This window comes from Populus trichocarpa, chromosome 1, assembly GCF_000002775.5.
Source record: "Populus trichocarpa isolate Nisqually-1 chromosome 1, P.trichocarpa_v4.1, whole genome shotgun sequence".
NCBI lineage: Eukaryota > Viridiplantae > Streptophyta > Magnoliopsida > Malpighiales > Salicaceae > Populus > Populus trichocarpa.
In genome coordinates this window covers 10,237,721-10,263,847 of record NC_037285.2, presented here as the reverse complement: position 1 = coordinate 10,263,847, position 26,127 = coordinate 10,237,721, and the positions used below count along the sequence as shown (strand labels likewise).

The 26,127-nt window shown below is 34.3% G+C and overlaps 3 protein-coding genes and 1 pseudogene across 4 annotated transcripts; all 4 read right to left on the bottom strand.

Annotated features, from left to right (window-relative positions):
* Positions 1 to 1,168: 1,168 nt before the first annotated feature.
* Positions 1,169 to 2,774, bottom strand: LOC18094010 (uncharacterized). Its single transcript, XM_006368161.3, has 2 exons — positions 2,355 to 2,774; positions 1,169 to 1,507 (listed from the first exon to the last, which is right to left on the bottom strand). Exons 1-2 carry the CDS (start codon positions 2,634 to 2,636, stop codon positions 1,325 to 1,327), a joined length of 465 nt encoding a protein of 154 aa, XP_006368223.2. The 5' UTR covers positions 2,637 to 2,774; the 3' UTR covers positions 1,169 to 1,324.
* A 3,067-nt stretch (positions 2,775 to 5,841) lies between these two features.
* LOC7454898 (cell number regulator 6-like) lies at positions 5,842 to 10,222 on the bottom strand (annotated as a pseudogene).
* A 424-nt stretch (positions 10,223 to 10,646) lies between these two features.
* LOC18094008 (peroxisomal membrane protein 11B) lies at positions 10,647 to 11,858 on the bottom strand. Its single transcript, XM_006368159.3, has one exon. It carries the CDS (start codon positions 11,604 to 11,606, stop codon positions 10,923 to 10,925), a length of 684 nt encoding a protein of 227 aa, XP_006368221.1. The 5' UTR covers positions 11,607 to 11,858; the 3' UTR covers positions 10,647 to 10,922.
* Positions 11,859 to 13,783: 1,925 nt separating this feature from the next.
* Positions 13,784 to 16,626, bottom strand: LOC18094007 (uncharacterized). 2 transcript variants are annotated; one of them, XM_024589510.2, is made up of 8 exons: positions 16,379 to 16,626; positions 16,121 to 16,249; positions 15,886 to 15,925; positions 15,201 to 15,276; positions 14,915 to 15,115; positions 14,492 to 14,698; positions 14,038 to 14,411; positions 13,784 to 13,942 (listed from the first exon to the last, which is right to left on the bottom strand). In XM_024589510.2, the coding sequence occupies exons 1-7, from the start codon at positions 16,419 to 16,421 to the stop codon at positions 14,079 to 14,081; spliced, it is 1,029 nt and encodes a 342-aa protein (XP_024445278.1). In that variant the 5' UTR covers positions 16,422 to 16,626; the 3' UTR covers positions 13,784 to 13,942; positions 14,038 to 14,078. The 2 variants fall into 2 exon arrangements, with proteins under 2 accessions (XP_024445278.1, XP_006368220.1); XM_006368158.3 differs by having other exon boundaries at positions 13,784 to 14,411; positions 16,379 to 16,625.
* Between the last annotated feature and the right edge of the window lie 9,501 nt (positions 16,627 to 26,127).

The following is a 26,127-nucleotide window of genomic DNA, read 5'->3' as shown; positions in this document are numbered from 1 at the left end:
GTATTTCATATTTTGTCAATTTGTTGTTTCTTTAATGAGAGCAATTACATAAATTGCTTGAGATTGCAACAATGTTCACATATAGAAAGAGAGAATTAAAACAAAAAAGATGTTCTGTTCCTCTCCATTAATTAATTCAGCTGCTAGAAATATTTAAGAACTGGAAACACTATATGAAGGCAGATCACATCCCTTGTCCATTCTTGTTTGCAGCAATATCATTGGATTTTAGGCAAAGGAGAAGAGCCATCAACACTGCACAATGCAAAACTATAGTATTGCTATAGTGTACAGAAAATAATTGGTTCATAGGTTGCACTACTGCTTCATCATCAAAAAGGCGATAATTAGAATAATCATCCCGAACACAAGCACCACCAGCACATCCACATTCTCCTCCTCATCCGCGACCTCCCACCATTTTATTATTAGCAATCGATGTTGGTTGATTAATCAAACGATATCATCATCAAATAAACATGAGGAAAAGTTGGCCAGTGGCTAGCCATGAAATCAGAAAGAAAAAACACATTTGGCACAAGGTTGTCTAAAAAAACAGCCTTGAATCCTGGACATAATAACCAGCAACTAAAGTTTAGTTCGCTGAGACGAATCAAAACAGAATTGGAATATAGAACCTATAGAACGCTATCAAGCACAGAATAGAAACCAAAAAATCTGAAACAAGCCATCATTTTTTAGGGAGCTCCCGATCTCTGTCCTCTACTCCTTAGAAGACACCACATCTCCTTTGTTTATCTTGGTCTCCCATTCCATAACTTTCTTGTCTACAACAGTTTCTGATCCCAAATCAACGCATTGGAAAGAAGGTTTGCAGGATTCCCAATAAGCAGAGTTGCTTCTGCATGGTTTTGTGCCACCTTCACGGATCACGATCACCGTCCCTTGTTGCCATGAAGGAAATTGGCTGACTGTCTTCACCGTTCTTCATATTTCTTTAGCAGCGAGAAACTAACGAGATTTCTGATCAAATCAATTATAGTCAGAGTGTAGTTTTTGAAAAACATTGCCGGTTCTTTGCCTTGTAGTAATCCAATACTAGTAATAAAGACCCGAATCCAAATTCAAATAGGATTTATAAGATTTTAATGTTACTCGAATAAAGAAAATCTAGTCACTTGTAATGGAAACTAAACGTACCAAAAAATGAAGAAAGGAAGGAGAAAAGGTACTTAATAAAGCATCAGAATTATAATTTGCACAGGTCAAACATATACTGTAATAGCACAACCTACTCCTTGACCACAAAACGCAGACTCATGGGCCTAAAATTGAAACAGACATTTACATTAGCATAACCACTTTATGCATCGAGCTTGCGCAATGGAGGTGGCTTCTTCACTGGTTGAACCTCTGTCTTGAATAGAAGAATAGACAGGTTGTCCACAGAAAAATACACAAACCCACCACTTGAGCAAGTAATGAATGATCCAAAACTCTTTCCAACAACGCAGTGCCATGCCAGACCATAAATTTCATCAAACTCCTGAAAATGAGAAGGAAAACAAGAAAAAAAATTGGTCTGCCTGATGAACACCTATAGTGCCAAAGGTTCCTTGTAAAAGCCTGTAAGTAAGGACTGGTTAAGAAGAGACAAGGAGAAGATGCTGAAGCCAATTAAGGTCAATTACATAAATAATTTTGGTTGTTGGCAGCTAAGCTACATCAAGAAATCTCAACAAGGTTTGCAAACATTGGGGCTTCATAGTTAATTGTCCAAGAATCTCGAACAAAAATTCATTGTATGCCAGTAAGGAAATTAAGGTACATTGTTTAGTGCAACGACAAATTAAAGCCTAAAATCTGTACATCATGAATTGATGCGTAATTCAAACCTAAGTTATAATCTCCTTTTAACTTGATAACCATAGACTATTTTATCCGGTCTTTAGAGCTGCCTAACTTGACAGTCATTATAGGTTCTCCCTAAAAAAGTTGCTCCCTTAATACTTGTACTCCTCCTCAATGACTGATCTCACTAGTCAATTAGTCATGGCTAACGTTTGTGGGGCAATCTTTTTCATGTCAGGAAAAGTATTAGAAGGGGAGGAGAGGAGGTGGGGGTATGGCTACTTGACCTATCTGCTTGCTAATGAGCCATCTAATAAACTAATAATAGGGAGACTAGCAAATTTTTTCCTACCAGCAAATTGACATGTGCATTCACTTGAACTAGCTAGTATCAATAGAAGCCACATTCATTTTATCAGAAAGATGCTATATTTGGAACTTATGCAGTTATGCTTACAAAAATTACTCAGGCTGTTGTACAAGAGCAAATTTTACACACAAACATCATTTATCAAGGCTGAAGCCATGGAAAGTCTGCATACCTTCTTCAGACACATGGCAATATGTGAGGGATTCGGCTTCTTGCTGTCGAGGCTTGTAGCATCAAGGAGTGTTCTAGTGCACCTAAATGCACGCTCTTGCATTGCATCAGGCATGTCTGCTGATCTCAGCCGTATGTTCAAGTTTACAGCTATTGCTGCTAGCTTCACTGGATTGGGTGGTGGTGGTCTCACCATGGGTGGCACAGGTGGCAGGCACTGCACCCTTTCTTTATTCTTTGCCATTCTCCACCTCCTTCCGATCTCTGACTGTGGTCTATCCATGGAATCAAGCCTGGACCGAGTCGCAAATGTCTCGGGGGGAGAGAGAGAGAGGGAGGGAGTGAGTGAGTGAGTGAGTGAGTGAGACAGAGGGAGGGGGGGAGAGACTAGGTAGGTATTAGTAATGTTTTGGACTTGAACTTTGACTGGGGGCAAGTACTTTGTTTCGCGTTGATTCTGGTTTTGAAAGAGACAGGTGAGTGAAACAGCGTTCCATTTTACGCAAAATAAGAGAAGGTGTTTTCATACAAGATAAAAATATAAGTAATGATAATAAGAGTGTGCCACACACGTGACTTAAAAACGTGGAGGGGTCCACTTGCTTTTGGATGATGTATATAACCGTTTTGGTTACATTCTTTGGTGCTGAAGGATGTCAAAAATAGATGCTACTAAGCCTTCTAATAGATGGAGCTCTTGTTACAAGCCTCAAAGCTTTCAATAAAGGTTAATTATTTCTTCGTCTATTGGGACTACTATCTTCCCCTCAGAGATATAAAGGAGATTATATTAGGTTGCCATGGTTGAAGAAGAGTTTGAAACTCTACTAGAGGGTGCGACAAAGATTGTGTTGCATTATTATGCTAGAGCATACATAATGCATATATTTGAGGCCGTGATCTTCATTAGTTTGACAGGTAATTTAGTTCCATGTTACTTTCTACCACTTCTAAAAAACTTTAATGTCATTCATAACTATGGTTGAGGTTTGATGATACTTGCATATTTGTACTGACAGTTTTGTCACGCATGCATGTCAAACATGAAACAAATTGGTGGATGTTTATTGTTCCTACATGTATGATTTGATATTAAGTTCTATAAAATATTTTTATTTTAAATATTTACTAATTTTTTTATTGTGAATATGAAGCTATGGTTGTAGGAGCATCTCTACATTGGTCACCCTGATTTTTGGAGAAATCAAATACTAGACATGATTACGGGAACACAACTCTCAATTGGAGCGATGCCTTATAAAATTTAAATTTTCTATAAAAGAAATGTCTAAATTAACTACAATTATTTTTCATGTTAGTTAGGTTGGGGAGACGTCTAGGTGTTTTACAGAAAATCTCACTCATGTTCACGAGTTCAATTAGGACGAGTTGGATTCACATAAGCCTCACCAAATGTGCGTGAACTCAATTATTTAATTTTTTATTTAACTTTATTTTTCTGGGTGTTGATGTTATATATATATATATATATATATATATATATATATATATATATATATTATGGTTTTATAGGTGATATGGACATTGTGCATCGACAATGTTTTTGGAAGAGCATCTCCATTATACATGAAGGGTACTGATTTATGACTATCAATGGTCCTTATACATTGTTTGCCATTGTTGAGGTGCATTGTCCTGATTGGGCAATACATCAATTTAGACTGCATTAACACATACATGATGATGTCGATACACTTGATGACTTACATGTTATTAATCATTAGACGATGATTGGTTGATGGTTCTGGTAGAATATATCAATCTCTGGCATGCGATAAGAGATCACATATTTACGGAGTGATACCCGCCTATTGAGTTAGATCTCTATATATCTTGTTATATGAACATAACAAGACGATTCATAACACCACTACGAGAACATGTTATGAGATGTCAACATGACACTCCGTGTAAGCCAAAATATATTCTGGATAATTATGAGTCTCGTGCACTAAGATATAATAAATTAATATGAATGGATTAGTTTTTTTTAAAAAATTGTAATAAAATTCTTATTTATATCTTATAAATGATAACATATTTTTTTCTCATATATTAGGTGAATTTTTTAATATACAAGGGTCAAAGAACTGAGATCGTAGTTTGTGATGCTACCGATGATGTTGTACATGATGCTTTCAATACTTTGTTTTCATCATGTCATTTTTCACTTGAAGATGTTGGGGAGACTTAATGTTTGGACAATGCAATAGAGGAGGATGAAGTTGTTTATCATGCACAACGACGACATACTCGTGGTTCTAATGGTGCAAGCCCATCGATGAGTTAATTTGTTAGATATAGAATAATTATGTAATTATATAGTTTAATTTATAATTGAATTGATATTTTTTATTGTAATGAATTTTTCTGGTGTTGTAATTTAGTTTCTTTAATTATGAAATTAGTTGCTATGAAATTAGGTAAATTTTTTTAAATTGTTGCGTTGAATTTTGTTGTGATGAACTCGTTGAGCTTGAGTTGCTGTTTTTGTGATTTTGTTGTCTTTGAAATTGTTTTCTTGGTCGGGGGCTAAAAGTATTGAGACATAAACAACTAGCTTTGTTATAGATGACATATATACTGCATAAGCGATCAATTAAGACGCACATGTTCTCCAACCAGTAGACATGCATGTTAATAGGTGAAGCTTGCATTACATGCGAATTTTTTTTTTTATTAACGTGAATATCCGGGTCAGTTTGCACGTACCTCGATTAATCTTACGAGCCCTGAAGTTAACAACCATATAAATCTCTAGTGACTCTGAAGTTTGTAAGACTCGAATTAATAATCTCTAGAGAGCAAATTTAAAGTCTGACCAGTTAAGTTATACTCATGCGCGTAACTTGTATTACTGTGTTATAGTAAAATATATATTTCTAAGCGTGATAATTTGAGAAATAATTTGAACTGCTATGCGAATAGAATAATAATAATAAAAAAAAAAACCGAGCTGTGGGACAGTCCTTGGTTTAGCTTGTTCAGCTTTGGAAGCTGTGACAACAACAACTTGTGTCTATCATTTGTGAATCCTACTTTACTATTACAGGCCACTGGATACACCTGATTTATTCAGTGAACAGAAAGCATAGGGCTAGCGACACCAACTATCTTCTTCTAATCCAATAATCCATGATTCCATCCACTATGGAAGCATTGCAGGCCTCTTCCATGTAAAGACTTGGTGAAGCAACTATCCATAAAGAATAGTGCTATTTGGCTAATTGGTGGTGTGTTGGACATGAGAATGGTGGATCAATCAATCCATCCCATGCTCAAGTTACTTGACTAAATCACCAAATTCAGCACCAACAGATTCTCTTGTGCAATAAGCTAGATGCACAAACACAAAAACTGAGGCTGAGGCTGAGGCTATGGAAGCAACTCTTTCTGGTTCATCACAACAACCGGGAGGTACGAACATATATAGCATTGAGTTCAAAAGATGTGGATGTATAAACAGATGGTCTGACTGATAATGCATCCACATTAATCAAAAGTAAAGTTCACTCTACAAAAAAGCATCAGCAAGGACAGAAAATATAACTGTTTGGATCTTTTAATGCACAGGGGGATGCCGTAATTTCTTGTGTAAGGAAATAGTTTCTAACAGATAGAAAAAACCAGTTTCAAGATCAAATTCGCTTTCATAGTATGCCATTGTATGACTGAATTTTACAGAGGCTGCATCTCCAAGCTGGTGCCCTTATCAGAGGAAAGAGTAGAATCCTGGTTTTCGTTGGTGGCGCTCATCTCTTGAACAAGGGGAGGATTGACAACGGTCATTGGGATGACAAAGTTATCTGATAGACGACCTTTCATCTCCCTGTGCTCCTGGCACAAAGCACACCAGTGCATGCAGCAGTGCACCATGCATGGGTCACAAGGTGAATTCTGCAATCCAAACAAATGCAAGTAAACAGTAATGTAAATAATGATGGGGAGTATGCAATGCCTAAGCTTTAGGCGTTGGCACTATAGCAACCCCCTAAATATCAAGGCTCCATTCGGCAGCACAGTGGAAGCCATGCTGGTTGTTGGCACGCACAGGCTACATGATTTTGGTTAACTGAAAAAAGCAGTTGACATCCTTTTCGCAAAAGCTCAAATTTAATGCTCTTTGCTGCTTTTGAAACTACTCGATTTGAATTGGCCAAAAAAAATTTCTTCTGCGATTCTCATATTTTATTACTTCTGAAGGAATAGAATGCTCTTTAAATTTACAGAATTATATAACTACCATTTCATTATGCTTTGTTAATTGACATCAACTTCCAACAGCACACTTTATCACGAACTAAACAAATTTATGCACTGAAAAAGTAATTCTCACCATAAGAGAGCACATTAAAATATCAAGTCATTCAAGGAATAATATCACTAATTACAGTATTCCATAGGGGTGTTCAAAATAACCTAAGAACATGATATCCAATACTAACCGCTGGATTATAAAAGCTTAACCTATGACTTACGATTTTTAAGTTCTTATTTGAAGGATTGCATATGTTTAGGATGAGTTTAGGTTAACCTGAAAACCAAATTTGAACTTAGGTTAAACGAACCTATAGATTCTTTGATTGTCAGGTTCAGGTTCACAAAAGTATCAACCTGATTCTCATGTTCAGGTTCAAGTTCTTGGGTAATGGTTCATGGTACCGAATTATGCACACCCCTAGTATTCCATATGTTACAGCTCTTATAATTATTAGTGCTCCATGACATACAAAAGGAATTCAGAAGCAGTCATCTTGTCTGCATCTACAAAATGTGCATGTGATGCTTTTTTTAACCTTAACAAAGTGTTCAAGGATCAGTGTCGTCTTCAATTCATACAATGAATATTAAAATTGAGAAATTGAGATTACCTTGAGATGATATTTCTTCTGTAAAGACTGCCTGACAAGACCAGTGTATACGCCACACATCCACCATGCAAAAAGTAAACCCTCACAAATGAGAAATGATGTCCCTGGGTGAAAGCCATGGAAAACTGCTGTTGCTGCGGCCAGTGCAAGGCCACCTTCAACACACACAGCATGGCAAATGCACGGGGTAGTCCAGGGAGTATCATCTCTCAAGCTCTCAATATTTCTACCGAATAGAACACAAGGGCAAAATAGTCCTGTCCAGCCTTTCAAGGTGTAAAATAAGAAGTATTAATTCATCATGCCTTGCATAAATAACTAGCTAAAACACTCAAAAAATGGTTCCCATACTTGTTGAAGAAACTATGAAATACAAGAGAATGAATTGCATAAAGTTGCCAAAAAGACAATAACATCCACTTAACCAAGGAATAACAAAAACTAGTGACAGCCTACCACACCTTCCCAAGCATGGTGTGGATTCTAAAATAATATGCTGTTGTAAAATAGCAGATCCTATATTAGATTGTCTATAAATTAGGAAATAGAATATAAATTAGGGGTCACTCTTAATTAGGATATATGATTTGATTTGGTTCCTGATTTCATGCCTTGTATTCTCCTTTAAATAAGAACTTTGTACAAACTATTTTGAATCAAGTCAATAAATTGATTTCTAGAGAATACCCTTTGTCTTCATATGCATTGTACTATCTATGTCATCATCACATTATTAATTATGAGAAACAAATTTAACACCGTCCATAAAACTTTACTTGCGATATCCAGTTATATTTTGTTTCAAAAATAAATACAGGAAAGAAAAAGAAAAACTAGGAAAACAAAGGATTATATGTTTAAATCAGTTGAGTTTGCAGACTTGTACATTGCATGAAACTCTAAATGATACCTATTTTAAGTATTTCACTAGATCATAACTTCAAAATAGAATTCCAATTCAGCATTGAGAAGTACATTAGACCTAAAAGTTTGATCAGTTATGGCAAGTGACAGCAACACAAGAGCACAATAACTATCAATTTCCAAAATCTCACGATTCATTTGGTCAATCAAAGCCATTTTTCAAAACCATGTTCCTAAATGAATAAAAAATTTGAATTGACCGGCCTGTTTGGGAGTGTAGTTGTGGTTACCGTTGCTTTTCAAAGTGATTTTCATTCCGAAATGCATCAAAATAATGTTTTTTTTTTAAAAAAAATTATTTTTTAGATCAGCGCATTAAAACGATCCAAAACATAAAAGAAAATTAATTTTTAGCAAAAACAATTTTTGAATTTTTTGGAAACGCGGGTTGGCCCGCGTTTCCAAACGCTCTCTTCAAATGGCATCCATGCATCTAAGTACCACAGTTGTGGAAAAACTATTTCTTCTCTACTAACAGCAATGGGGAAATAACACCAAGAGACAAGTTGTAATAGAAAAAGTCTAAGAATTTCATTTTAGATCCACAAGGATTTGAGAAAAATGAGAAGAAAAGAAAACAAATAAAAGAAATCATTGATTTGGGAAACAACAAAAAACAGAAACAAGTGAACTGCCTGCATTCAAATCCTAAATGGGGCTACCATATGGGCAGATAAACAATTTTTTATCGGATGAAATTATGTCTCCAACAGATGTTTACTTAGCTCAGGGGCACAACTACGTCAAGAAAGTAATGCTCACAATCTGTCTAGGGCAGGAGCTTCAAGAGAAACTGCCATGACTTTCCTTTCAACCAAATGCAATGAGCACAAACTCAGATTTGGCCAAAGCCATTTATCTCATGTACTGGATAATAACCAGATAGTTCAATACGTCCGAATTAAGGGCAAAGCGGATCAGCTAAGTACATATGTCCATGTCATAAATTCTAACTTAATAAAATGAAAAGCAGCAAAGCACTACATAGATCACAATAACAGAAGCAATTCATCTCCAACAAGTTCTGAACGTATCCAAATGCGATACCCCCACATCATAGAACATTGATTTGAAAACTATATAATACTAAATTATAAACGTACTTACAGCTTTCGGTATCATCAGCACATCCAAAAATCCCAGTAGTCCAAGGCTCATCTCCTGGAGGCTCAAAGTTTTCAGGTAAAGGTTGCCCACATTCATTACACTTACGAACGGTCAACTGCCCCACCGAAAAAAAATCAGTGATCCAAAAGATCCCATCTTTACACAAATTTAGCCTCGACATTCAAATCCCACAAAGAAACACATTTATAATTTGACCCAAGAGAAGTAGATACAGCAATATCAGATCAAAGTTGAAAAGCTAAACCCTTCTAAACTTTGAAACCATCCCATCTGACAGTAAAACATTAAAATTACTTAAATTTCAAGACTTGAAACAAAAGGTGACAAAATCTGATATTAAAGAGAGAAAGATTGAGACCTGAGGAACCTCAATGGGCTGATTTAGCTCACCGGGCTTAATCTCCTCTACATCAGCTTGTTCTTTTGTTAACTTCACATATCTTGAAGCGGTTCCTTCAGCCATCTAATCTCACAAAACCCAGAAAACCTCTGTTTAGCCTCTGAGAGATGCAAAATAAAAGAAACCCAACAAGAAAAAAGCCAAACTCTAGTGTTTTTTTTTTATATATAAAAGAAAGTTAATCTTGATTAATGCTAAACTCGGGGGATTAGAAGCAAACACCACACTGCAAGAAATATCTGTGGGAAAACGGTGAAAAATAGAAAACCAAACCTGCAAAAGAGAATATTTAATCTAATTTTAATAATTAAAAGTGATGGAAATGCTAGATTACATTCCGATCAAGAAGGAATAGGTGGGGGGTTTAGTATAAGGAGATTACGAGGTCAACTTTCTACATCTTTATTACACTTGAATGTGGATTGTGGAGCAGGCATTCGGTTTCTTCAAAGACTACGACTTCTTACCAGGCTTTGACTCACCCTTTCCTGGCCCGAATGCATTTGGGTACCTACCAGGAGAATATGTTGCGAGTTAAAATTAACTGCCCCCGTTCGTTTTTCTTTAGTAAAATAAATGATTTCTTTTTTCTCATATAACTTGAAGATTTTTTCAATTTTAAATTTGTGAAAATTACCTGAACAAAGCTCATGAATTAATTGAGACTAAATTATTGAAATTTGGTGGTGAATTATTTTTTTTATTTAAAAATATATCAAAATAATATTTTTTATTTTTAAAAAATTATTTTCAACATCAATTTATCAAACAATTAAAAAAAAAAATTATTTTTTTTAAAAAACACGTTTCGAAATTGTCTATAGAGAGGCACAATTATCATATGATGTTTTCTTATTATTATTTTTTAATCGAACCCGATTGCTTTGTTCTTTACATGGCAATTTTATCAATTTCATTCGGTTCAACTTACCAAAGGCTCAAATTCTAATGACATAAATCATTTTAGTCCAATATGATAATTGCAGAGTATTATTTCCAAAGCCTACAAAAAAAAATGAAAAATTTTCCATCCATCTTGAAGAATTGGCTGCTACGACTTGAGAAACTCTCCACGTAAAGCCATGAACCAATAAGATGATAAAATGGAACACTTAGTTGCAAGATTTTTTCACGTAAAAGAGTATAATTTCCATCGCAACTACAACACAAGTGAGATTTTTTGCCCCCATTTTCAAGACTTGGGTGGTAGGTATTTGAACTATGACTACGAGGGCCAATTTCTGTACCAACCAGCCCAAGCAGACACCAACCCACTAATACCAAGAGTAACAGCATGGTTGCAAAATGGGTTGGGCTCAATATCTGCCAGTGCAATAATCAAATCTGCAACGTTAGCTGCTACTGCCATCAACCTCATCACTCTCTCTACTCTGATCTTCCTCGTGCTCTCTTTCGCATCTTCTGAACCATCTTCTTTTGAAGAGATTAAGAGCCTTCTCTCTGTTTCTAGCCCTTCTTTCATTATAATAAAATCAGCTATAATGAAAAATATGTAGCCAAAAGACTCGCCCAATGCTGAAATGAAGCTCATCCTTCTTGCCAACTTTGCATCCAAAGTTCCAATTCTTGATAACCAAAGAAAATGGTCAAAAAAGAAATAGACCATTTCTCCTGCATTAGCAAGAACAGCTAAGACCTTTAACGTCGGGGTTGCGCCAGGGCCTCTTCTTAGAGCATTGAAGCCAGTGAGAAACCTGCCAGTTCTGAAGGCTTTCCGGCCAAGGCCAGAAGCAACTTCCCATTGCTTGAATCTCATTGCAGCGTCTGGATGGGTGGCTTCTACATGCCAGTGAACAAGCTTGGACACATACTGGAAAGTCTTGACAAGCTTATCTATGCCATCTCTCTTTGCTAGAAAGATGACCAGCTTGTCCACTGTGTCATTCATGGTTGAAGCCCTGAGATGCTAAATGGTAATTGTTGCTGTTGGTGATGGTGATGAGTTCGATGGAAAGTTATTCATTTGCTATTCTTAGCAGTGTTTGAGAACAATGAAAAACCTAAAACGAGAGCCACAGATTATGTCCTTCATGGATAAAATTCCGTAAAGGTACACAAATGGTTGGACCTTGTTTTGCCCCTCCTCATTACCAGTAGTTTTATTGTGTTACTAATGTTTTTGTATGCTGTCTGATTGTAGGCCCTCTTTGCCTTGTGTACAACGAAGCTTCCATTGACTATTGTCGGTTGCATAATAGTAACAATGAAGATGATTTACCTGTTACACTGGACTTTGTGGTGAGAAGTGAGGTAGAACCCAAATGTAATTAAGTCATTCTCCCTCCAGGGAAGAAACGAAAAAGGGAGAAGTTAAAAAAGGTCCCTTGTGCCGCCAGCTAAATGTTTATTTTTCTAGTAAACCCAGTCAGGCAACTGCTACATTTTTCGATGACAAGGAACCCTATTTGGTTATACCCAAAATAATGGAGTTGACAATAATTTGTGCAAATTAACTGTCAATTGCTTTTTTCAGAATTTTGGCTAAAGCAGAAGTGTGAATTCCTTTCAGACTTGTAAGAGGTGTAAAATAAAATTGTAGCTCTCACTTTCAAGTCCACCTTTTTTGCAGTTCTGCGGGGTTGCCACAGTCCTCAACGAGAAGACAAATCAATAGCGTTGTACCAGCAGGGGCTAGAGCATGCAACCATCAGCTGTTTATCACCTTCCATAACGAGGAAGGAGTTTAACAAAAGATGATATCTGACAAAAGATGGAGCTGCTGACATGTGCCGAGTGATATCTAACTTACATCCTTCAGTTTTCCAATTCAAAAGAGAAAAAAATCGTCGCTTAACATGGACAAGCTCAAGCAGCAAGTCGTACCGGGAATGTGTGATAATAAACCTTTTGAAACGATAGCATCAGATTGACAAATCAAATGAAATCTAAACACATCACAACATTAGATTATTTCAAGAATGCAGGTCATGAGATTAGTCCGTGCAAACTCAGCCAGACATCCACATTAATCTAAAAAAAAAAAAAACAATGCAAGGTAATTGTCATTACATATTTTCCAATTCGGCATTGTTCAATTTGAACCTCCAATAAGATAGCACTAACTTAATTTTAATATTCCCATGCACAAACCATCCACAGATTACATCAGGAGCTTTCCAATTCGGCATTGTTCAATTTGAACCTCCAATAAGATAGCACTAACTTAATTTTAATATTCCCATGCACAAACCATCCACAGATTACATCAGGAGCTTACTTACCGGCGGCAACTCTACCATCCAAGTTCAACAGATTACATGTCTTTCCTGCAAGCTGGTCACAGAAATATGCTATTTGAAATTTCATACAGGTTCAAGTTACCTCCAGTTCCCGCACCATTTCAAGTTACAGTGCATCCAGTTCCAGTCCGCTGAAGTAGATTTCCAGACAAGCATAGAAAGAACTGTTCCAAGTAATTGAGTTTTAGAGACATCTTGGCTCTAAAAGATACTATGTAAGGGGCAGTTACCTATTGTTGGCCGATCCTGGCTTTTGAATTTTTTACTCCAAAGGTACCCACTACTCTGTAAGACAAAAAATCAGTTTTCCATGAAATTGAATTCTTGAGGTTTCCAGGTCGGATAACCACCCAAAAACACATGTATCTGGCCTCAAAGACTGCCTATTTATTTGCAAAGCACTCACACAGCCCAGTCACTTCGAGTTCCATATGACAATGGTACACGCAAAATTGAGTGGACAAATGAGCTTTCCTGCCTACTAGATCATCAACATGCTAAAACTGAAATGCAAGATCAATTAAAATGGGGTATGGTTAATAACACTACAACTTGGGATTCCCAAATTTCTTTCCCTGTCTAGTCAACCAAGAAGCAGTTGCCAACCCAGCTTGAACCCCCCCCCCCCCTCCCCCAAACCTTCTACAATAAGGCTAAGTCAACCTATAGGCGCAAGTCATGTTAGAAAACAAGATTTATTTGTTACCTTGAGATTGAGACACTAAACCATCATCGGTCTCAGCAGCAGTGTCACTCAAGCATATATTTTGAATCTGTACTCTTAAGTACATGAGAACATCAATGACCAAAGATAGGAGACAGATACTAGACAATGAATCAATGTTCCAGAGACAGGCGTAAAAAATTTGTTCAAACAAAGTCCAAAAAGAACACAAAATAGTTACAACAGCATTAAGTAATACCTACCTCAACCCTTTTCTCCTCTAATAATATTTGATGAAAGTGAGGTAAACTCTCAATAAAGCTGTGAGATAACAAGAAATTTTTTACCCATGATGACATTTAACGTGAGTCTCCAAAAGCACATGTTCATGAAACTTTGAGATTAAAAAAGTCTACCTCATATAATTTTAAACTCAGATATCTATGAACATAATCCTCTAATTTGGGCGAACTGGACTTCTAGGTGACCTCCTGCGACCATGCCTAACAGGGGAACATGACCTGCTCCGATCACGGTGCCTATCCCTGCCACCATCCCTTCCATTCTTAGCCCTCCAATCATCTCGACTACCCCTACCATTCCACTCCCTTGACCTTTCACGATCTCGGTGCCTGTCCCGCTCCCTTTCTCTATCTCGATCATGATACCGATCTCTATCACCTGAACCACTCCTCCTACTCTCATTTTCCTTCTCCCTCAGTTTCCTCCGTTCTTCGGCTTCTTTTTCCCTTGCTAATCTTTCCTCTTCCCTTGCCTTCTCCTTAGCTTCCTGTGTATTCCACATTCTCAGTTCACTAAAAAACAAACAAATATATTGTACACTGAATTCATACAGCGAAGTTAACTCACCTTGTACTCGGTGATATAATCCCGGACCATCCCATATCCGATGTGCTGCTTCCCTGTGATATGAGACTGGGTTCTCTCTGCAACATCATTTGCAACCAGAAAGGAACCACAAATCTCACACAAAGCCATCTTTTTCTCCTGTGGAACCACCAATACTTTATCATTCTGGCATTGAATCAATGCTTTCTCAGCATTAAGTTCGTCCACCTGTTAGAAGAGTCGCAAAAAGTCAGGATTTAAGTCACTGGTTGGGCAAGCGATTTCATATTTCAGGAAAAAAAAAAAGGAAAAGGAAGGTTTAACACAATATCAAACTTAAAGGAGGAACTGCAACATAAAAGCATGAATGCATTGTTTTTATATTTTTGTTATTTTCAGGTCTGGGTGGGGAATGGGCTGCTATTAGAAACAAATTAAGAACACCTTTTTCATAAGCGCTTGAGCTTCATCCACCTTCCCAACTTCGCCAAGGGCCTCCACTTGCACCAGCAGGTTTTTTATTTTCTCCTCCACCACAGATAATCGTTCGGACTTGTCAGCTGACAGCGGAGGAGGTGGCATAGGTTCATCCCCTTGTGCCAGGCGTTCTCGTCCACGCCTAACTCTTCTATCCAATTCCATAACCTGCATAGAAAAGGATCCCATGTAAACATATAAAACTACATATCACAAATAACAAGCAACCAAAACCAAGAAGTAAGAGACCTACCAATTTCTCACATCTCTGAGCAAGTTCTGCTTCAAATTTAGCCAGATATGCATCATGTCTTGGGGACTTCTCAAAGCTTAAGTCAGAAAATATTTAAAAGAGCCATTAGATAAGTTCGAGTACATATGGAGAGAGTATGAGAAAATTCTGATGAAGAAGACCAACTAAACTTTAATAGAACACCTAATTTTGACCAATCATGCACTAGAAGCACAAGTATCAAAACAAAATAAAATCAAAATATGTAAATCACTGACGCTATGGACTGATTTGAACAGCACAAATTATTCTCCTCTTCTTACAACAACCTGATGAACATTTTAGTTTAGTTACATCAAGAAGAAAAAATATCACACCAACAGTGTTTTGCAGATCCAAGATTCATCTTCAGTTACACTTACAAAGCAGTTAGTTTCTTATAAAGAACCAAATTAATAACTAACACAACAGTATCAAGAGGTAGTTAATTTAATAAACATATAGAGTCAAATGACATAATACAGAGCTCAACAACTAAGAACAAACATAGCACTTGGTAAATTCCTGCAACACATCAACAATCAATCAAGAACCACCATTATTCTGATCTCAGGCAACAGGTCCATAGAGAACGTTTAGTCAGTAACATACTGGAACTAGAATGCAGCAATGTCATGGCATTGTCAATCAAAACACCCACAACTACCTTTCTTTCAACTTTGGATCATGAACCCTATCACATGGTCCTGGCAGCAGAAACAAAAGGAGCAAAAACCAATTAGCGAAAAATCACCAAATTATCAAAACCAAAGCTCAACTTAATCACCAGAGTACAAATCAAGCACAGATATAATGAGAATTCAAATCTCCAAAATTTAGAAACAAGCTAAAGTTAACATAATCCAATCAAAATTAGTCAACTTAAAGATACAATAACTTACCAATATCACTTTTGGTGTTGACAAAGAGGTCATGAGGACAAAACCGAGCCATATAATAAGCACAAACCTCCTTTGAATCCCATGTTATTTCCTTGTAATCTTTTCTCTCTTCCTCCGTCAAATTACGATCTTTTTAACACAAGAAGAAAAAAACCCAAAATTCTAAACACATTAACAGCCCCATACAATCAATCAAATAATCAGAGCTTCGTCAATGTAAATGCATGAAATTGAAAAATAAAATTAGGGTTTCATTACCTGCACCCATGAGTTCATCTAGCATGGCTCGTTGAAGGTCCATGAGCTGATAATGGTGCGAATTACTGATATTAGGATAAATAACAGGTTTTTGATATTGAAAATGGATTTCTTTTAATTTTTCTAGGTTTTTTTTTTTAGGATTGAAAAATGAAAGTGGAATTGTTACTTTTTAGGGTTTGGTTATGAATTTGGATAGGGTGTCATATCTTTGAAGACGAGAGAATGGTGCGGCTTTGCTTAATATCTCTTTCCTCGGATTGGATACAGGTATATTCCTGTTCTGGTTTAGGAAAATTATTCTGGCGGTTTTCTTTTTCCTTTGTAACCAAACGGGAAAAACAAACTTCCCTATTGTTTTTTTTTTTTTTTTTTTTTTTGCTTTTGCTTTTGCTTTCTTGTAAAGTCAATTAATATTTTCCTTCCATAATAAATCAGTTGTGGAATGTTTTAAGACTAGTGTAATTCAGGCCTTAGTGGATGCACGTGCATTAAACTAAATATATTTCACGATAAATTTTGAATATCAAATCATTTTTTTATTTATTGATTGAGATGTTTGAATTCCAAATCTTTTAAAAGAGAAGATTACGGGTATTAATTCAACTATAAATTATCATGTTAAAGAAAAATCCAAGAAAAACATTTCAACAAAATAGAATATATATATATATATATATATGATCATTATTAAAAAAAAACATTTCAATAAAATAGAATTACTAGGAGAGTCATGTTATTGATTTTAATATATTACAAATATTTATTTATGTTGATGAACGAAATATACATCCTTGTAGAGGAGGAGGTTTGCGTTTAGAAAGGCCAACCTTACGAAGGAGGTCATAAATATTTTACTAGATATCATAGAAATATTTATTAATTGTATGATATTTACAACCCCTTGAATCTTTCATTTCAAATTTATTAGTTAATATCTTTGTAGTAGATTTTATCATGTAGTCATTATGTTCAAAATAAACATATTGTCTATATAAAAACATACAATAATATAATTTTTATGTATTTTTCACATAAATATATTTATCAATTTCGTTGATTTTATACTCATTTGACAACATAATCTTGTTAATTTTTATATGTCATTGTATGGGTACTTGTTTCAAACCATATAATGGTTTGGTACATATTTTCTTTTATCATTCATTAACAACAAACCTCTTGGGTATGTTTTATGTAAACATTCTCATCAAGATCACCGTTTAATAGAGTTGTTTTTATATTTACTTGATGTGTTTCAAATTTTATTTTTTTAGATTAACGTGGATGTCCGGGCCAGTTTGCGCGCACCTCGACTAATCTCACGGGTCCTAAAGTTAACGACCATGTAAGTCTCCAGTGGTCCTGAGGTTTGTGGCACTCGAACTATGATCTCCGGAGAGCAAACCCAGGACCTGACTAGTTGAGCTACACCCTTCAAGGTTTGATGTGTTTCAAACTTATTAATAGTTGTGATGGCTATTAATATTTGTATAGAAATTACTCTTGACACGAGTGAATTTGTGTCGTCGCACGTGTGCGGCGTCGCGGTGATCATCCACCCTAAAAAGTACGGCGTTGCAAGTTTTTTTACTAATGAGAGTCCTGTTGACAAAAAAAAATTCAATTTAAGGATTCGGTTGAGGATGTACTTATGTCATAATAGTTTACTTATTGGAAAAAAAAATTCACTAGTTCATATGTAATTCAAGTGATTTAGCTGAATAACCTTCATGAAATTCTTTTTACTTGTAATTAAATGGCCAAACAAGTCCAGGTATATGTTTTTTTTTTAATTCTGAAGATTCAATGTCACCATATATATTTTATTGATCATATGTATAAAAAGCTACTTTTATTAAAATTTATGTTCTTTTATTTATTTTTTATTTAATAGACCAAGTGTTAATTATCTATGCATTTAACCAATTAAAACGGGTGAATGGCATGTTTTCCCTTGTATTCTTTTTTTTTTTTGTGGAATTTTTTTCTTGTAAGAAAATCTTTTGTGGATTCTATTCAACTAATTATGTTAAATCATATGACACTTGTCAAAAAATTATACATTGACTAATAAAATCATTACTTAAAAAATAAAACTATACATGTAAAAATAAAAATAAGAAATAAATTTAAAAACCCAAACCAATAAAAAATTATCATCCAATTAAAAATAACAAACTGAGAATTTACTTAAAAATGTAAAAACATATATTCTAAAAAGATGTAAGAAGGAAAGATTGAAAAGATATACTGTAATAACAAAAAACAAAGTTGAAGAAAAATACTAAACAAAAAATAACCATATTACTTATATATATAAAAACATATCTTGCTTGTTTTTATTTTCCTGTAAAACTAGATTATCTAAAAAACTCAATTAACAAAAAAAAATGGTATTGCAAATGATAAAAAAACAGGTCAGATATATGAGCTTGGTGGCCCAATGCGCCTAGACCGTACAAAAAAAACCCAAGAGCATAAGCATGGGTGGGCTTGCGGGCCTAAACCAACCTGACTTTTTTTATTTTGTTAAGGGCAGACAACCCCTAATTGTTTTGGAAAAAAATTAAGGTACAAGACGTTTCCTGTCTAGAATCTAGCAACCACTATGATAGCTAGAAAATTAAGGTTAAGATTTTATTGATATGAAAAACCCCTAGAATATTTAAAAAAAAAACAATTTAACAAGCCAAAAAACCCTAAAATGACTCAAAAATACAATATTAAATCAAGAATAACTATTCTCTCTCAACCCTGATTTGTTTTTCTATGCAAGATGAAGGTTCGAAATAACCTTAATCAAACTTTTCTTTTCGAATAAAAATCATTGACACCAAGAATGACAAGTTTTGTTGTCAAAAAGCGGTCCAACCAATGATTTTCTCTTTTTGGTGACTTTCTTTTTCCTCTCTCAAATTCAGGAACTAAAAGATGAATGAAATGAACTTTTGAACCAAGATGAGAATTGTCGAGAATGTGGGATTAGGCATATTTTTCTCTTTTTTTTTTAACATTTCAATCCTCTATTTTTTAATTTAGTATTTTTTCTCCATAATCTTAAGCCTATTTCAATCAAATTAGGCTATAGAAGGATTCAATTATGAGAAAAAGATGCTTGAAAATGAAAGAAAAAACCCAAGTTGCTTCAATGTTCATATGAACAGTGAAGCACACGGGAAAAAAAACTTAGATCTTTAAGTATATACTGGATCATTGACCCGTGCTATGCTGCAAGCTGGATTAATTTTTTGTTTGCGTAAAAAAAAGCATAAGCATTGTTAATGTCTTATTTAGAAGGAAATTTTTTTATCATGAATTCAAAATCTAATGCACATTGGATATCACCCTTTTTAAATATTGAGAAGGTGATATATTTAATGATATTTTTTAAAAAAACAAATACTAAGACGATGACATATTAGATCAACTCATGCTAACCTTAAATAACTTGTGACATCCGTAATCTAGGTCATGAGTTCATGGTAATCTCATAAAAAATATCAAAATAAATGATGAAACTCATTTTTCAATCAATAAAATGTTGAATGACAAAACTGAAAAAAAAAACATTCAATTTTTTTTAGAAAAAAAATCAAGTCAACTAGGATTAATCCCTCAAACTTACGACCTGATTCATAAAAATGAGATAATCCCGTAGAAAACAAATTAAATAAAAAAAATCATGAAACCTAATCTTCTATCAACTCAGTGTTGGAGAATGAAATTGGAAATAATTAAAAAAAATAACAAAAAAAAAACTTGAGTCAACCAGGTTATAAGACTGAGATAAGCTTATAGAAAGCAATTAAAAAAAATCATGAAACTCAATCTCCAACCAACTCAATATTAAAGGATGAACTTGAAAAAAAAAAAAAGTATTAGAAAAAAATAACCCAAGTCAATCCGGACTAAAATTCCAAACACGCAACCTGGGTTACAATATCGAGATAACCCTATAAAAAGCAAATAAAAAAATCACATAGCCTAATTCTCGACCAACCTAATGTTGAAGGATGAAATTAAAAAAAAATCAATTAAAAATGATTTAAAAAACAACCCGAGTTAACATGCAACCCAAGTCATGATACCGAGATAACCCCATAGAAAATAAGTAAAAAAAATTACAAAACTCAATTTCCAACCAGCCAAATGTTAAATGATGAATTAAAAAAAAAACTAAATCCAAAGAATAATGATCAAATTTAACATCAAAAAATAAACGATAGCCCACTTTGTTATTTTGAAGAGAGTGAGGTGTGTGAACTAAGGAAAGGAGAGAGAAAAGGGAAAGAAAAATAAATAAATAAAATGAGCCACCGAAGCCTAATCAAAGCTTCGACGTGTGCACTCACCATCTTGAAAGGAAGATCACGCCTATAAGAATCAAACGGTGCCTAGAAAGGCCGTCTTCAGAAGTTGTGGCCGGCCAAGGGCGTTGGTAGTCAGTGTGCGTGTTACACGCGTAAGTTATTTTTTTTATTTTTTGTCCACCAATTTGATCTATGAACACTTATTTCAGCTTTAAATTCGGGTCTTAAAGCTTTAATTGCTCTAAATCAAATAAATTAAACTTTATTTTGTCAAATTAATCATTAGCTGAATACCATATTTTTTTCTCCAACACCACGATAACTCCACATGAAACCAATCAAATGCAAACCATCTAATTTGGTCCGCAATCAACCTAATTTGAAAGAAAAAACTTGAAAAGAAAAGAAAAACTTAGGTGAAGAAAAAAAAAAGAACAGGTGGCACTATTATCATCATTATTGTGTTTTTGCTCTGCAGAAACCCTAAATATTTAGTTTCTTTTGTAATTGTAATGCTATCAAAGTAATTTCAAGCAAACATATTCCCAATCAAAGGGTTGCACGACGGGTCTAAAAGCTGACTGTAAAAGGACTGTCTTGGGGAGAAAAAATGTAACCAGCTTCGAAAATACTTTCATTGAAAAATGAATATGCCTGCCATGTTCATGCTGGACCACGATTTGCCATTAACGAAAGCAATCCTGTCCACAAACCAGCATCAAGACGACCTGGCTATCTACGTATATCTCTTCGACTGGAATCCAATCCAGCAATCACCTCAATCATCATCCAAAGGCTAGCCAGCCCATTAAAGTTATATGTATACACGACCCCTGCTTCTTCTTCTTCTTTATCCAAATATATTGGATCTGCTATATATCACCATCCATGAAGAACAGTAGACCACCTTTTCTTGTATCTGTGCTCATAAGGGCCATCCATCACGGAAATTGATTGGCATAAATCCATGGCCATTACTTTCAACTGGCCTGGCTGCAAATTGAAGTTCGGATTAATGTAACCAGCACCACTGCCCTCGTATGTGGTGCCAAGAAATTGACTTATCGTTGTCTAGAGCTAGGAAAGCCAAAAAAAAACCCACCTCCATTTGTGTCTGATTAAACTAACATTCCTTTTAGGATAAAAACTAGTTGAGATTAGAAGGAACATTTCTTACATGTCTCACAAATTATTTATGTTGAAGAACGTGCGCTATCTGTGGCAAATCATAGTGCGGTTTAAGCAACAAAAAAAAATTATATCTTTGGTGGCGTGCCTGACTTTTGAATGAGGAACTTAATTGATGTTTTTTTAAAAAAACAAATAGTACTGATTAAAATAATTTTGGCAACTAGCACAGAAAAAAAAATATTTGGTGAAATATTACATGTTCATGTATTGTGTGTTAGAACAAAGTAATGTATAAATTGTGTTGTTATTAACATAGTTTTTTTTTTTTGGTTAGATTAACGTGGGTGTCCGGGCCAGCTTGCTTGTACCTCGACTAATCTCACGGGCCCTGAAGTTAACGACCATGTAAATCTCTAGTGGTTATCAATATTAGCAACCACAGGACTTGAACCTAAGACTACAGAGAAATAACCTAGTTTTTTTATATAAAATATATAAGCTATTTTTTTTAAAACAACGTATATTTTTTAAGATTAAATTGTTTTTAATAGCACAATCTATTGAATATTTAAAAACAAATGTGGAGGAATTTGTCCAAATTAATGAATGTTTAAAATATTTGTTCAAGTTGCATTATTTCCCAGCAACGTAATCTTCATATTTTATTTTATCTATATCTTAACATGTAACATGTTGAGTTTATTTATTTTGAGGTTGCACTATTAAAACATATAAATTGCATTATTCCAAACATATATATCTTTAACAAATAGTAGCTTGCACATGGCCGGCGTTTATCTAAGCAGCCTTCCTCGCATGGTACAAAAGGCCCCATCCTGCGGGCTGCAAATGGGCATGCCGAGACTTTTCCTTTGTTCTTCCTTTTCAAGTAAGTGACTAGGTGCTTGGAGACAGTGCTGTGATTCTATTATTATTATTATTATTATTAATGGAGTTGTTCACTGCGAGATGGATGATTTTGTGGAGGATCTCAGACCATTGTTCGCACAGCATCCTGAAGTCATAATTTTAGCTACCATTACAAGTGCGAAATGTGTAGCAGATTGGTTTGCTGGAGCTGTTAGGCGTAGGTTGTTCTATGAACTAGATTTCTGATCCTCCTAATTTTCATCAGTTGTTTAAATATTTTGAATAAAATTTAAGTAATGTAATTATAATATCTTCAAATAACCATAAAAGTTATAATAATATAAATCATATTTTGTCACTTAACAGTTTAAATTTTTAAATTAAATTAATTCTTTGATATAATATCATAATTTTGATGACTAAATAGTCACAAATTCAAATCTTATTATCTCATTTATTTGATGAAAGTTAAGTACAAAGTAGTATGAGCCTATACAAGTTTCAAGTTCGAAAGACTTTAATTTAAAGGACGTGTTAGAAAATAATATAAATCATATCTTGAACCTTACATACCATCTTGAAAATTAAGCACATGGTAGTGTTTAAATTTTTAGATTATTTGATAAAAATTAAATATAAAATAATGTATGCATATATGATTTTCAAGTTCGAAGAATTTTTATTTGAAAAGTTTGTTAGAAAATAATATAAATCATATCTTGAAATTTTATCTAACAGTTTAAATTTGTAGAATTTTTCTTTTTCTTTTTTTTTTCTTTAAAATGGTCTAGGCATCTTCACGTGATTGCCATCAAAAGCAAAAGAAAACAGAGAAATCAATTCGTTACCTCCTCATGTAAAAAGCATTTTGAATTCCAAACACACAATCCACAGTCTAGAAATTGTGGATTTAATCTTGTGTTCAAAACCAGTCTCAATTTTTTGTTTTTGTTTCTATTAAATCTTGATTAGCCTAATTAACAATTGATCGAAAAAACTTAATCATAGGATGTAAAATCTGGATAAAAAAACAATCTGAACAGTTAATTAAAAAAAATGACAACCTACGACGTTAATTCAATCGATAGGGTTCAAATCACAAATCGCAAAGCTCGATAATTGTGAGCTCTCTGCTATCAGAAAACTTATCAGATGAATGGATAAAGAACAAGAGGAATGGGTGGGATTGCCCCTACAATCCTGACCAAATACCCTCCAGCGCAAGATCCAAAAACCAATACAGTAGAAACAAGCTCCCGTATAATAATGGACATCGAAACAAGCCAGAAAAGGAAGTTTCCATCTTCTTTCTGAAACAGACAACTATTCTCTGCATAACCATGAACGAGTGCCAGCTGCCACGTGCACCCATCACCCTCTTCTGCTGCATCCATCGATCTCGCCACGTCATGTTTCCGTACTTCCACGGGGCCGTGGAGTGTTTTGGCTGGAGGATATCCTCTGCCCCTTAAGTATAATTCTTCTTGGATATGCGAATATGCGTTCCCGCGGTCCGTTATTGATAAGTTGCGCTGCTGCTGGAATTACAAGAATAGCCCTGCTGCGATTGTGAAATAACGAAGCGTCCTGTTTAATAATTTTATGCATCTTCACTAATCTGCCCTTCTGGATTTCGAGCTGGGACCTTTATGTTCGCAGGATGTCAAGTCCTGTTCTTGTTATTTTTTTTGGGTGATTTCTGGATTAAATAGAAAAGGGGTTTTCGCAGAACAAAGAAAGTCCTCTGTTCATTCAATTCTCTTGCTTTGAGTTTTCGTTTTTCCCTCTACTTAGTAACCACAACTAATTGAGGGTGAGAAATCACCGTTATTCTTCTTTTAAAGTATTTGATTGAAAGACTACTTTCTATTTTTTTTAAAAAAAAATTAATATTAAATTTATTAGAGATTGGCTTTATTATTTATTTTGTTTTACTTTTTTTAAAGTTATCTCAGTCTTATAATTTAGATCATGAGTTTTACAAGTTAATCCGGTTACTCAAGTTTTTTTTTGTCTTTTTTTGTAATTGATTTTTAAAAAATAAAATTCATCATTCAATATTTGAGTTGATTGGTAATTAAAATTCATACTTTATTCCAGGTTGCTTTCCATGATATTATCTCAGTCTCATTACTCGAGTTAAGGTTTCACGAGTTGACTTTAGTTTTTTTTTGTCCTATTTTTTATTGATTTTTTTTCAATCTCATCATTCAACATTAGATTGATTGAGAATTAATATTCATAATTTATTTTGATTTGTTTTCTATTAGATTATCATAATCTTATGATTTAGGTTTATCAGGTTACACCATGTTAACTTGGATCTTTTTTTTATTTAATTGATTTTTTTAACTTTTTTTTAAATTGGGTTAATTAAGAATTGGAATTCAATATGTTTTCTGATTTAATTTTTATGAAGTTGTCACAATTCAATGACTCGGATCGCAGATTTTACATATTAATTTTGGTTGATCCGGGTTGATAAAATATTTTATCGTCTAAGTATTTTTTTAAAACAATATCATTTTTTTAAAAAAATTAATTAAATTATGTTTTTTTTTTCCGATTGCATATTTTATTTTTAAACTTACTAAATAGACCGGTTATATTATATTAATCTCTGAAAAATTCAAAAAAAAAAATTCCTGAAAATATGTTAGCAATACATTGAATAGTTTTTTAAAAGTTTTTAAAAAATTGATTCACCCGCCAGGAAAATAATCCAGATAACAACTAATTCTGAAGTTATTTGAAAATTACAGTGTCAATTGTCAAGAAAGTGATGTCTTAACTAATCAGCTGACCAGAACACCTAACGAACAGACATGAATCAGCTTCTCATGCAAGCAAAAGAGAAAAAGTATGCGCTTCTGTGGTCCTGAACTGAAGCTTCGCGTTCATCATAACAGAAGGCAGGAGGGCTTGGCATTAGCGTACGGGCAAAGTCGGAATGGGGTGGGCTCAATGCTAGCTTTCAGCACTAGCTTGGATCATTTGAACTCACCTGCCAATCTTACAAAATTATTATTAAAAAGATTTTGAGGGTATTTAAAAATGTAATATGGTTGTTTTTTAAAGTATTTTTTATTTAAAAATATATTAAAATAATATTTTTTTATTTTTTAAAAATTATTTTTAACATCAACACATCAAAATAATTTTAAAACCATATAAAAATTAAATTTAAACCATTTTTTTTTTGAATTTTTGTGGAACACCGCATTTCCAAACAGTGCTCAAGAGGATAAATACGGTTCCCCACCACACTATATACACACACTGATAAACCCTATAAATTTATTGTGCTCTAGAGTTTTCTTTTCATCCCTTCTCTTTTTTTTCTTTTAATTTTCTTCGTTAGGGATCTAATTGAATGCTAATTTAACTAAAATTATCAAGGAAGAGTAAATCAAAAGATAGAAGATCAAAGTGAAA

What these genes read in the sequence shown, in the direction of transcription:
- LOC18094010 (XM_006368161.3), bottom strand. Translation starts at nt 2,636, where the DNA reads ATGGATAGACCACAGTCAGAGATCGGAAGGAGGTGGAGAATGGCAAAG. An exon ending in TTGCCATGTGTCTGAAGAAG is followed by an intron (nt 1,508 to 2,354) that starts GTATGCAGACTT and finishes TCTCATTTTCAG; the next exon opens with GAGTTTGATGAAATTTATGG.
- LOC18094008 (XM_006368159.3), bottom strand. Translation starts at nt 11,606, where the DNA reads ATGAATGACACAGTGGACAAGCTGGTCATCTTTCTAGCAAAGAGAGAT.
- LOC18094007 (XM_024589510.2), bottom strand. Translation starts at nt 16,421, where the DNA reads ATGGACCTTCAACGAGCCATGCTAGATGAACTCATGGGTGCAG. An exon ending in CAACACCAAAAGTGATATTG is followed by an intron (nt 15,926 to 16,120) that starts GTAAGTTATTGT and finishes TTCTGCTGCCAG; the next exon opens with GACCATGTGATAGGGTTCAT. An exon ending in CTCAAGCGCTTATGAAAAAG is followed by an intron (nt 14,699 to 14,914) that starts GTGTTCTTAATT and finishes CTCTTCTAACAG; the next exon opens with GTGGACGAACTTAATGCTGA.